The 11448-nt window shown below is 34.1% G+C and overlaps 1 protein-coding gene across 2 annotated transcripts; it reads left to right on the top strand.

The window, feature by feature from the left end:
• Positions 1–6863: 6863 nt before the first annotated feature.
• LOC132303838 (F-box protein At4g09920-like) lies at positions 6864–10001 on the top strand. Of its 2 annotated transcripts, none has more exons than XM_059801275.1 (5): positions 6864–6980; positions 7427–7511; positions 7694–8570; positions 8686–8832; positions 9558–10001. In XM_059801275.1, exons 2-5 carry the CDS (start codon positions 7444–7446, stop codon positions 9855–9857), a joined length of 1392 nt encoding a protein of 463 aa, XP_059657258.1. In that variant the 5' UTR covers positions 6864–6980; positions 7427–7443; the 3' UTR covers positions 9858–10001. The 2 variants fall into 2 exon arrangements, with proteins under 2 accessions (XP_059657258.1, XP_059657259.1); XM_059801276.1 differs by lacking the exon at positions 6864–6980 and adding an exon at positions 6991–7110.
• Positions 10002–11448: the final 1447 nt, after the last annotated feature.

The raw sequence follows: 11448 nt of genomic DNA on the forward strand, positions 1-11448 counted from the left end.
AATACAAATCCATACATACATACGTTGAAAAGATGGTGTAAATTTTTTACCTTTGGTTTTTCGCGCAACATGTTGAGGTGGGTGTTGTCGTTTTCTCCATGGAATCTGATTTAACAGTTTTCTGCATAATTTAACACATCTGCAGACGTGAGGCAAAAGAGGAGAGGAACAGATTAGAGATTATCCAAATAGACTTGCTTGCTTTGTTCCACAGAGATAAAAAGAGAGGCTTGCTTTGTTCGATAGAGAGAAAAAGAGTGCAATTTGATATTTAACTTTGTCTTTGTACGGAAAGTAATAATAATAAGGGTAAAGTATAAACCCCCTGCACAATACTCTCTCCCTAAAAAAACCCCCCTAAACTTCTAATCTCACGGTTAACCCCTTGAACTATGGAAATTGTTGCAAAAATTACCCACTGGATAGGTTCCGTTTGGTTCCTCCGACTAAACAGGTGCTCACCACATGCACAGGCTGTAATTTGAAAATGACGAAGCTACCCTTACTACCCCAACCGTTTGTGTATAAATAAAACAAAATTTCCAAAATTGATGATACTTACCAAAAAAAATTCACAAATTGAAACCCTAAATCGAGATCACCAAAATTGAACCTCAGATGTTCATATTTTTCAGCACAATCTCATTCCCGCTCTAGATCTACTGAGCAACATCGAGAATACATCCCTTGCGATGTGGTCTAGGACGTCATCGGCGACCACCATGTAAATCAGCCAGCGCTTGGACATTCAGGTGTCGATGGTGCAAAGACAAGGTAGGGGACATTCAGGTGTTGTGAGAAGAAGGAAAATGGAGATGGGGGGAGCCGTGAACGGTGAAGGTGGTTGGGGGACAGTTTATTAATTCTTTCTGGTTATTGAAATTTTATTTGACACATCAGCACAAGTTTTTATATCACCAAAAACGTAGTTTCACAGATGATTTAGTAATCTTTTTTTTTCCGGTACAGGAGATTTTACATACGCCTTCGAATGCAACTTTTAATACTTCCGGAGGGTACTTTACTTGTTAAATCAAAGAGTTTTGTGCAAATACCTAAAAATTCTGGAAAATTTGTTGCACTTTATCTTAATAATAAGAATAAAAATAATAGGACAATAGGTTAAATTAGGTTTGTACCAACTTGGAAAGTCCCAAAGACTGATTAAGGACCCGTCCAATGGGGCAATAACCATGATATCAGCCCACTTGCGGAGCAAGTGGACCATTCATCTTCATCTTTGTAAAGAATTACATCCTAAGGAAGTGATAAAGAACCTTCATTGTGACTGCTCTTACTTCTGCCCATTCAGAAAAACAATGACAAATTTTCCGAAATTTTATTGCCGCTACACTTACACTGGCAGCAAGTAGAATCAGTCACTTGCATAACCGGCTGAGTTGTGAACTTGTGGGGCATTAAAACAAACACTCGGAATGCATTAAAATCCACCGAACCAACTAAACTAGCATCACATCAACCCTAAACTTATGCTCGTCATCAGTGACCAAACACAGTATCAAACACCACTAAGTTGGAAGACACGCACATATGTTTGTATGTATTACTTTTAGGGGAAGTTGAATGTACCGGAGATGATGATGGCAGGTGGATTGGGGATTCATTATGAAACATTTTTGGGAATTAGTTAATGGAGATCAGCAAAGAACTTGGGTCAAGAATAAAAAAAAATTCTGCGTGCGTGATGTATCAATCTAATATTAATATTGTTGCTTGTCTTGCATGTTAGAATAATGTAAGTCGCACTTAAATTTGTATGTATTATTAAATTTATGTTTTATTTTGGCGTGGATGCAAATTATAAATAAAAAAGCCTTGTGACATTTCAAACTAAAGTAAACGTATAAAATCTCGTAAAAACAAAGCTAATTTAATCGGGACATAAGTCAATGGGACGAAGAAGGAAACTGGAAAAGACACAAAGGCCCACAATAAAGGCATACCACAAGCCTGAACAGGCCCACAAAAGCGCCATTTTTAAGAAAATGATTGTTTTTTTTTTCTTTCACAATCCACCACGTTTAATTGTGGACCAGCCTGGCCCACTATAGTGGGTTTAGTTTATCTTCCATGGAGAGGTTTGATGGAGGAGGATTAGAGAGGAGTGAGTTTCCACAAGTAATCCTCCTCCAGCCTCTTCACGCCCAAGTAATAACCTGCAAATATAAGGGCAAAGGAGGGAAGGAGCGGAGCCAGAATTTTCATTTTCAAGGGGCCACCGAAGATGGACACTAGAGACAGTGTCATTACCTAGAAGTTGCAACAGCCAAGTTGCTGGGAACATTCAGTTGCCAAACATATAAAAACATATATAAAATCATGCAAGATGTGGCTTCAAAACAGAAGAATTCATGGGCAAAGTAGCCAATGGGTCATGGCTATACAATCACATTAATACCTAACTTCTGATATAAAATTTAGAGGCAATACTCAGCACTAGACACAAGGACATTAACAAAACTTAAAATATAACAGGGAGAAGAATAATAACAAAATCTAGAAAAGAAACCAAGGACTCTTGTTTTCCAACATCCACCCTCCAGTTTCTCCTCTATCTGAAATTATGGGATTATGTCAATTAAACTAAACACACAACAAACAAAACAATGGGTATATATGCATATTGACAAACAACAACATACTAGATGGTCCTGTGTCTTTATTCTACCCAGAAAAGAAGAAAACCAACACAAAATAGAAATGTAGAAACTTCAACCTATTTCTATTGGTAATAATCCAGCAAGTGCAGTGTAATCACAAGCTGTAACAAAATAATCACTGCATGGCTATATGGAATCTCACATGGCATGACCATATGGCAGTGTAATTATCTAAAAGCTAATCAACTAAAAGGAGTATTCTGTAATATTTTGATTAACACTAGTCTTACGCTTTGTTGCGATTTCTTTTGGAAAATAAGCGAAGTTCAGCGAGTTGCTTTTCAATGACCTTCTTCAGCCCTATTTTGGCATCAACCACAGACACACCTCCTCGCCACTTGTGTGTCTTGGTCAAATAGGTCACTGCCTTCAGACCTACCAAAACAAATGATAATTTTACCAGTAATAGGAAAAATGCTCTTACAATGTTTAGCTTGCTCTATTCTCCCAATTGATCAAGAATTTTGTTAATGAATATATATCATTATGTTGTTCCCATGTTGATTTAATATACCTGCCCGAGAGTTTTACATGGTCGTTCTTGCTTTATTCTCATGATTGTTCAATTACCTTAGGACCCTTTTCAAAATAGTGTGAATCCATCTCTAAAGTTGTATTCTCTTCTTCTTTGGTTTTATCATTTTGTGTCTTTGTAACGGACATGGAATACTAATGTATTCATGTTGTCATTCCTAAGCAATTAAACTTTTCTTGATTTTATTTCTTAAATGCTTGATGAATTTTGTGGTTGCTCCAGCAGGGTGACTAATGTCATGAAGACAAAATATTTGATTGTAGAATCATATATATAACAGAATATGTTCAATCTATATGGAGCCTGTGGAACGTTTCGTTTTGGCTATTCTATTGAGTCTAGCAATGTCATGATTCTAACTTGTCTTGAGTTACGATTTGATACTTGGTATTTCGGTTTTGTATGCTAATGATCTACTTAAATGTATATGTCATTGTATGACTCCATTCCTCCTCGTTACAGTTGGAATTATTCAGGGAAAAGCAGAAAAGAATACGACAAAGTTTTGCGTCTCGGCCCCATCAGTATCTTAAGGTGGTGGAATTCATCGGGTTTGTTGGGCGTACAAATGATGCTGAGCTTGCTAGGTATTTAATCAAAAACGCCGTCATGCTTGAGAAGATTACTTTTGATTCTCACAGACCGTTTCTAATAGGAACTCCATGGGAGCACAAGGATACCAAGGAGAGAAAAGCAGCAAGAAAGCGTGCCAAGCATTTCCGAACCAAACTTCCTACTAGAGTAGCTTTAGTAATCCTATAATTCTTTGATTATATGTTACAAGTACATACTTCCTGTTGGAGCAAAATGTACTAATATCTATCTATGATCTTGTCCAAAAGTACGATCTAATTATACAATACACTATAATATTATTTATTTAAGTATTATTTGAAAATATAATGTATATATATATAATTATTATTATAAAATAATAATCTATAAATATATAATTTATTATAATATAAAGTTTAATATAATCAAATAAAATTATAAAATAAATAAATCTGATTAAAAGTCGAGGTTAGAATTTGATTCGATATTCTTAAGACAGATTTGTCCTGCTATGGTGTTAACGGATTCAGTGGTGTTTATCTTTTAGAATACAACGGCTTGTCTTCCTTTGGTAATAGCACTGCAAATCAAAGGAATAGGCGAACTGGTTCGGTGTAGTACTCTCTGACTCAAATTTGGTTTCGGAGTGAGTGACTAAGGCTCGAATCCAAGTATTAAGGTTCGAACTCACAGACTAAAGAGAGGAGGCTAACTAAGGCTCGAATCCAAGTACTAAGGTTCGAACTCACAAGAAGAAAATTTAGAAGAAGAGAAGAATTCTCTGAATTTTGGTGTAATTTGGAATGAACCCAAGGAGGGGTATTTATAGGCTACATGGTGCCTTTTCCCAAATGGGTGCAACCATTGGTTCATAATGTTTTAGGAAAAACTGCAGGTTGTTTATTCAAGAAAAGGGTGCAACCATTGGTTCATAATGGTTAACATAAAATTGTTTTATGATTTTAATTTAAATTAAATACCAAAACTGTTTTAATCCATTATGAAGCCCAGCAAACAGCTGGCCCAATTCGGCCATCTTAATAAACCCAGCAAAAAAATATTAAAATCCAACCACATAAGCCCAATTTCGTTTAATAAAAAATTAAACATATTTCACAATCAAGCCCCGCCTTAGACTGGACCGAGTCGGGCAGCACACGTGTGGTAGTTGGTTCGAACCCAAGCTTGCCTAGGTCCTCCCCCTCTTAAAATCTTGGGTACCCTTGAGCCTAAACCCAACTCTCATACTAGGCTTATATGAACTCAATTTGGTTTTAATATTTTTTCGATGTGGGACAAACATTTCTCACATCTTGCAAACCTATTTAGGCTTATCAAATTCCTTACTTTGGAGCTAATTTCTCATTCACTCGGAAACGGATTTGAGGAAGTAAATATACCAGGTTCATCTCCTTGCAGAGAGGAACACGCTCGTCCATAGATCTGAAAATAATTCGTAACGGAATCTATTCAAAATCTCATCCAAAGTTTATGTTTTTAATGCTCTTGTTTCCAACAAATCTATACTTACTACATATAAAAGTGTAAGAATTTTTTATTATTTATATACTTTTTAAAATATAAAAATATGGTTTTCCTATCATTAAAAGTGTTCTTTATATATATATATATATATATATATATATATATAGAGAGAGAGAGAGAGAGAGTTTTGTGGAGGCCAAGAAGTTTTGCTTCGTCCCAAAATCTGATTACGGAGTAGTATTTTTTTGCCTTTAGGATAAATTTGAAATTCACTCTTATCAATATGCTAAAATTATTATTAAAATCCTTCTAGCCTAACAAGTTAGGGAAGAGAGAGTAGTTTTAATGGTTTTTCCTATCATTAAAGTAAATTAAAAGTGTATTAAAATGGTCCAACAGCTTTAGCCCATCAATCCACACACGGTCTTTTAAAGCTTAAATTATTATTATAATGGTTTTGTATGCTAAAGCTTTACTTGCACTGTATGACTCCATTACTCCTCCTCCTCGTTACAGCTTGCATTTGTCAATCCCAATCACAGAAGAAAATGGCGAAGTGTGAGAAGTTGGCCCCATCAGTATCTTAAGGTGGTGGAATTCATTGGGTTCGTTGCTCAAATAACCAATCTTGAGCTTGCAATGTATTTAATCACGAGTGTTCTCAATTCTGAGAAGATTACTTTTGATATTCGCACACCCTCCATTTGAGTTTACGAAGACCAAGCAGAAAAAAGTAACAAGAAAGCGCACTGAGAAACTTTGAACCAAACTCCTTGTCGGAGCAACTTTGGTGATCCTTTAATTAGTTATATGTTTGTATAATCTATTTATTAGTACGGTTGTAAAGTGGAGAGATTTTATTTATTTATTATTATTATTATTATTTTAATAATAATAATAATAATGGGCTGTGCATCATTAGCACGATTTCTTATCCATATTTATAAAAGAAATACATTAGCAAATACTTCTGTATTTCCCAACACGCATGAAGAAATAAGCCTATCAATGCTTTTTTTTTCCCTTTCTGATATGCCCTGAAGCAAAACCTGTGATTATTCTATTTTTCTCTTGAAAAACGACTTGGACCAGATTTATGTAGTACACTTAAAATCTAGGATGACTGTGAGGATGTGAATGAATAATACATTATAACATATTTGTGAAAGAAATTTGTTGTGATATTTATTACTTACCGTTCAAGTCAACTTTATTTTTTAATTAATTTAAATTTATTGGCGTAAATTCACAAATTGGAAGTTTTTTTTTTTTTTTAATAGAAAATTTGACAGATTAATTTATAAATTTATATATTTATTTATTAAACGTCAATAATTATTCTTTATAATTGAGAATTATTTTATTTGCCTTCATCACGTAATGGTGGTGGTGGACTATGCAAGATGAAAAAACCGCGTAAGGCCCTGAAAATTGGTTAACTGATTGGCCCAATGGTATTTTACTAAGTATTCTCCATATAAAAAGGTTGAGCCCAACTCACATCATTTCATTGGCAAGCCCAAAAAGTTAATTCATTAACCAATCTCACAACCCTTAGATTTAAAAGCATCTCAACCGTTGTCGAGACATAATAATAACCTGTGTCAGATGAGATGTTCAGTTCCGAGCTCTGAAGGCGCAAGATTTTGTAAATTTTTGTTTCTATCATGAAAATCCCTTCTGTAAATTTTCAGAGACAAAATAGGAGGAATCTACAAGATCTTGTAAGTTTTGCTTTCATTATGAAATTTTGTTCTGTAAATTTCCTTTTTCCTTCTGGTGAGAAACAAAAGATCGGATTTTTTCTTTATTTTTTTTAAGAATCAGCAAAATAGGAGGAATCTACAAGATCTTGTAAATTTGTTCCGTAAATTTTCTTTTTCCTTCTTGTGAGAAACAAAAGATCGGTTAAACCAGTATTATTTATTTAGTTGCCTAATCCTAGTAGGAAACATACTACAGAATTACTACTTTCCAAGTTGGTACAAACCCAATTTAACATCACTTTCCAGACTCAATCTAACGCCCTTAAACTATATAAAGTTGTTTTCTTTTCCAGACTCAACACAAAATTGCTCTCTCTTTTTTTTTTTTTTGCTCTCTTTTTTGGTTTTTATATCTCTCTAATCAGTTCATCTTCTCCTGCTGCTATCTCCTATTGGATCTGCAGAATTATTTGTTAAAATTATGCAGAAAACTGTAAGTTCAAATCCCATGGAGAAAACCACCTCAATATGTTGTGCTCAAAAGGCAAGGTACCATCTTTTTTAACTTCTGTATCTATGGATTTCTATGCCTCTTTTATATTTTTTATTTTTAAATAAATGAAGATATTTTGTTACAAAAATTCAGCACTACTATGGTGTTTCTGTTAACTCACAGTTTTTTAATTATTATTATTATTTTAATCTTTTATTGGAATCTTTTATTGGAATAGTGAGAAGGATGATAAAGGAGGAGGGTTGTGTTTGGAGGATCGCATTAGTGGACTTCCTGATGTTATACTCGTTGCCATCTTGTCACTATTGACAATGAAAGAAGCTGGAAGAAGTAGTCTGCTGTCAAAGAGGTGGAGGTACATGTGGACTTACATTGCTTCTTTGAACTTTGATGCCTCACATATTATAGATGGTCTGGAACTGGAAGAGAAGGAACTTGAAGTAAAAAGGCCTTTGTATTTGAGTTGGGTTAATCAAGTCTTGAACTCGTACAATGGTCCAACTATAGATCAATTCAGAGTTCAATTTGATCTCGATGAAACTTATAGATTTGATATCGACAACTGGGTTAACTTTGCAATCCAAAAGAGAGTAAAAAGGCTTGATTTAGACTTGTTTCAATTTGGGAGAACCACTGAGGGTTATAATTTTCCTGACACAGACCGAATTACAAATCACCTACATTCATTGTCCCTTGGGTTTACTAGGTGCAATTCGCTAACCAATCTCCTGCTCAAAGACGTGAATGTAACTGGACAAGTTCTTGAGGACTTCTTAACGAACTGCCCATTTTTGGAACAATTGTCTGTGGCAAAATCCGAATGTTTGGTAAATCTGAAAGTTCACTCTCTCAAATTGAAGCGCTTGGAGATAACTTACTGCTTGAATGTGGAAAGTATTGAAATTTCTGCTATGAATCTAGTGTCATTTAACTACTTTGGACCAAAAATAAGCCAGCCATTTAAGACCGTCAAGGAGCTTGTTGAACTATATATTGGGGGTGATTACTACGATTATCTAATTTATAACTTTTTCGAGATTTCAAGCTATCTTTCTCATCTAGAGAGCCTTACGTTGGACATGGCCTCCGTTGAGGTTGGTTAGTTTAACTAATTCTTTTTATCTCCTCCCCTTAATTTTTATTTTATTCATTTTTTAACATAATTATCAATTTGTGCTGATTTACTATTTTTTCTTTGGGTTTATTCAGAATGGTATCGAGTTTGCTAAATTTCCAGTCTTTGATAAGCTCAAGCAACTGGAGTTGAAAATTTGTGTTACAAGTGAATATCAAAGTCTTCTTGTTTTTGCTCTCTTGATAGAGGCGTGCCCTTTCTTGAATAAATTTGTGTTACAGGTAATAAGTCTCATTTCTAAAAATGTGAGGTTTGTTTCTTTTGAAATTGAATTTTCAATTGGAAACTTTGATTCATTTGGACTTCGGCTTAAAAGATTTCAATTTTCCCAAGTAATTACTTCTTTATTGCTATTACAAATGATAATTTTACCAGTAATAGGAAAAATGCTCTTACAATGTTTAGCTTTGATCTAGTCTCCCAATTGATCAAGAATTTTGTTAATGTTGTTCCCATGTTGATTTAATAATTCTGCCCGAGAGTTTTACATGGTCGTTCTTGCTTTATTCTCATGATTGTTCAATTACCTTAGGACCCTTTTCAAAACAGTGTGAATCCATCTCTAAAGCTGCATGTATTCTCTTCTTCTTTGCTTTTATCATTTTGTGTCTTTGTAACGGACATGGAATACTAATGAAATCATGTTGTCATTCCTAAGCAATTAAACTTTTCTTGATTTTATTTCTTTAATGCTTGATGAATTTTATGGTTGCTACAGCAGGGTGACTAATGTCATAAAGACAAAATATTTGATTGTTGAATCATATATATAACAGAATATGTTCAATCTAAATGGAGCCTGTTTTGGCTATTCTATTGAGTCTAGCAATGTCATGATTCTAACTTGTCCTGAGTTACGATTTGATACTTGGTATTTTGGTTTTGTATGCTAATGATCTACTTAAATGTATATGTCATTGTATGACTCCATTCCTCCTTGTTACAGTTGGAATTACTCGAGAGAAGGCAGCAAAGAATACGACAAAATTTTGCGTCTCGGCCCCATCAGTATCTTAAGGTGGTGGAATTCATCGGGTTTGTTGGGCGTACAAATGATGCTGAGCTTGCTATGTATTTAATCAAGAACGCCATCGTGCTTGAGAAGATTACTTTTGATTCTCACAGACCGTTTCTAATAGGAACTCCATGGGAGCATGAGGATACCAAGGAGAGAAAAGCAGCAAGAAAGCGTGCCAAGCATTTCCGAAAGAAACTTCCTGCTGGAGTAGCTTTAGTAATCCTATAATTCTTTGATTATATGTTACAAGTACATACTTCCTGTTGGAACAAAATGTATCAGTATCTATCTATGATCTATATTTACTACATATAGAAGTGTAAGAATTTTTCACTCCCTCTATCCCAAAATAAGTGTCATGCTTTCCTTGTTTATCTGTCCCAAAATAAGTATCCAGCTTCCTTTTTTAAACAATATATTTCACAACTTTTCATATATGTCCTTTTAAGTTTTAAATTTCAAACTTAAACATTCGAAACTTAAAAGGGCAATTTAGTAACTTTCTAGGGTGACAAGGCATGTTCCATATGTCCTCTTAAAAATTACTACTCTCCAAACATGACACTAAAATCCTTTTATTAAAAATGTTCTTTATATATATATATAGTTTTGTGGAGGCTACAAAGTTTACTCCTTGCTTCGTCCCAAAATCTGATTACGGAGTGGTGCTTTTTTGCCTTTTAAAAAGGTTAAATTTGAAAATTCACCTCTTATCAATGTACTAAAAATATTGTTAAAATCCTTCTAGCCTAACAAGTTGGGGAAGAGGGAGTTGTTTTAATGGTTTTTCCTATCATTAAAGTAAATTGAAAGTGCATTAAACAGCTTTGGCCCATCAATCCACGCATGTCCAGGTTAGTCCAACAAAAGGATAAAAGAAGAAATGTCACAGCAAATGAATATATATAGATACATATATCATTTATGTTCACTACTTGGAACATTGTGTGTATGTATATCATTATTATATACATTTTATGGCTTTTTATCAAATAATATTGCGAAGAGACCCCTGAAGTTGAACTACGTAGTTAGTTTCACACTTCTAACTACATGAATTTGTTCACTGTCTGTTCCTGATTCAACTTTCAATCCTATATGGGTTTGCCATTTCATGACGCCGTGATTTCATGCCGAATGGTGGACTATATACTTTATATATATAGACATACATATATAAATCATGTTTGTTTTGAATATCTAAAAATAGGAATTACATGTTCACTCTTTAATTTTAAGAATAATTTTGCATCTAGCACAGATCTAGAATGGGTATTTGATTTTATGTTATTGTTCTATAATTATTAGTTCTACCTTATATCTCTATCATGGTGTGTGATGAAGATGAAGCAACTTGAAAACAAAGCAATTGAGTATTGGATTTGGGGTCGTGAAGACCTTGAATTCAAGCAGGAGAACAATTGTTTGTTGGATTTGGGTTTGCCTTTCTCAGAATGTGGCTTTGGATCATATATATATATATATATATATATATATATATATATATAGTCCTACTTTATATTTCGCCATGGTCATGTGTGATTAAGATAAAGCAATTTGAGAGCAGAGCAATTGATTGTAACCCTATTGGATTTGGGTTTGCAAAGAACTTAAAAACAAGCCGGAGAATAATTGATTGTTGGACTTGGATCATAAGAATGACTTAGAATGATGTTAGGGTTTATTCAATTAATTGGTTTTTGTATTTGTATAAATTTTAAATTTTGACCAAGGCACGTGGGACACTACCTTCACTTTAGTGCTGCCCAGGTTACAACATACTCACCGCTTATATAGACCAATAATAAATTGATATGAT

This window comes from Cornus florida, unplaced genomic scaffold (genome assembly GCF_030987335.1).
Source record: "Cornus florida cultivar Cherokee Brave unplaced genomic scaffold, ASM3098733v1 CherokeeBrave_3.0.0_Hap2_Chr04, whole genome shotgun sequence".
Lineage (NCBI taxonomy): Eukaryota > Viridiplantae > Streptophyta > Magnoliopsida > Cornales > Cornaceae > Cornus > Cornus florida.

What these genes read in the sequence shown, in the direction of transcription:
- LOC132303838 (XM_059801275.1), top strand. Translation starts at nt 7,444, where the DNA reads ATGCAGAAAACTGTAAGTTCAAATCCCATGGAGAAAACCACCTCAATA. An exon ending in TGGACATGGCCTCCGTTGAG is followed by an intron (nt 8,571 to 8,685) that starts GTTGGTTAGTTT and finishes GGGTTTATTCAG; the next exon opens with AATGGTATCGAGTTTGCTAA. An exon ending in TGAATAAATTTGTGTTACAG is followed by an intron (nt 8,833 to 9,557) that starts GTAATAAGTCTC and finishes TCCTTGTTACAG; the next exon opens with TTGGAATTACTCGAGAGAAG.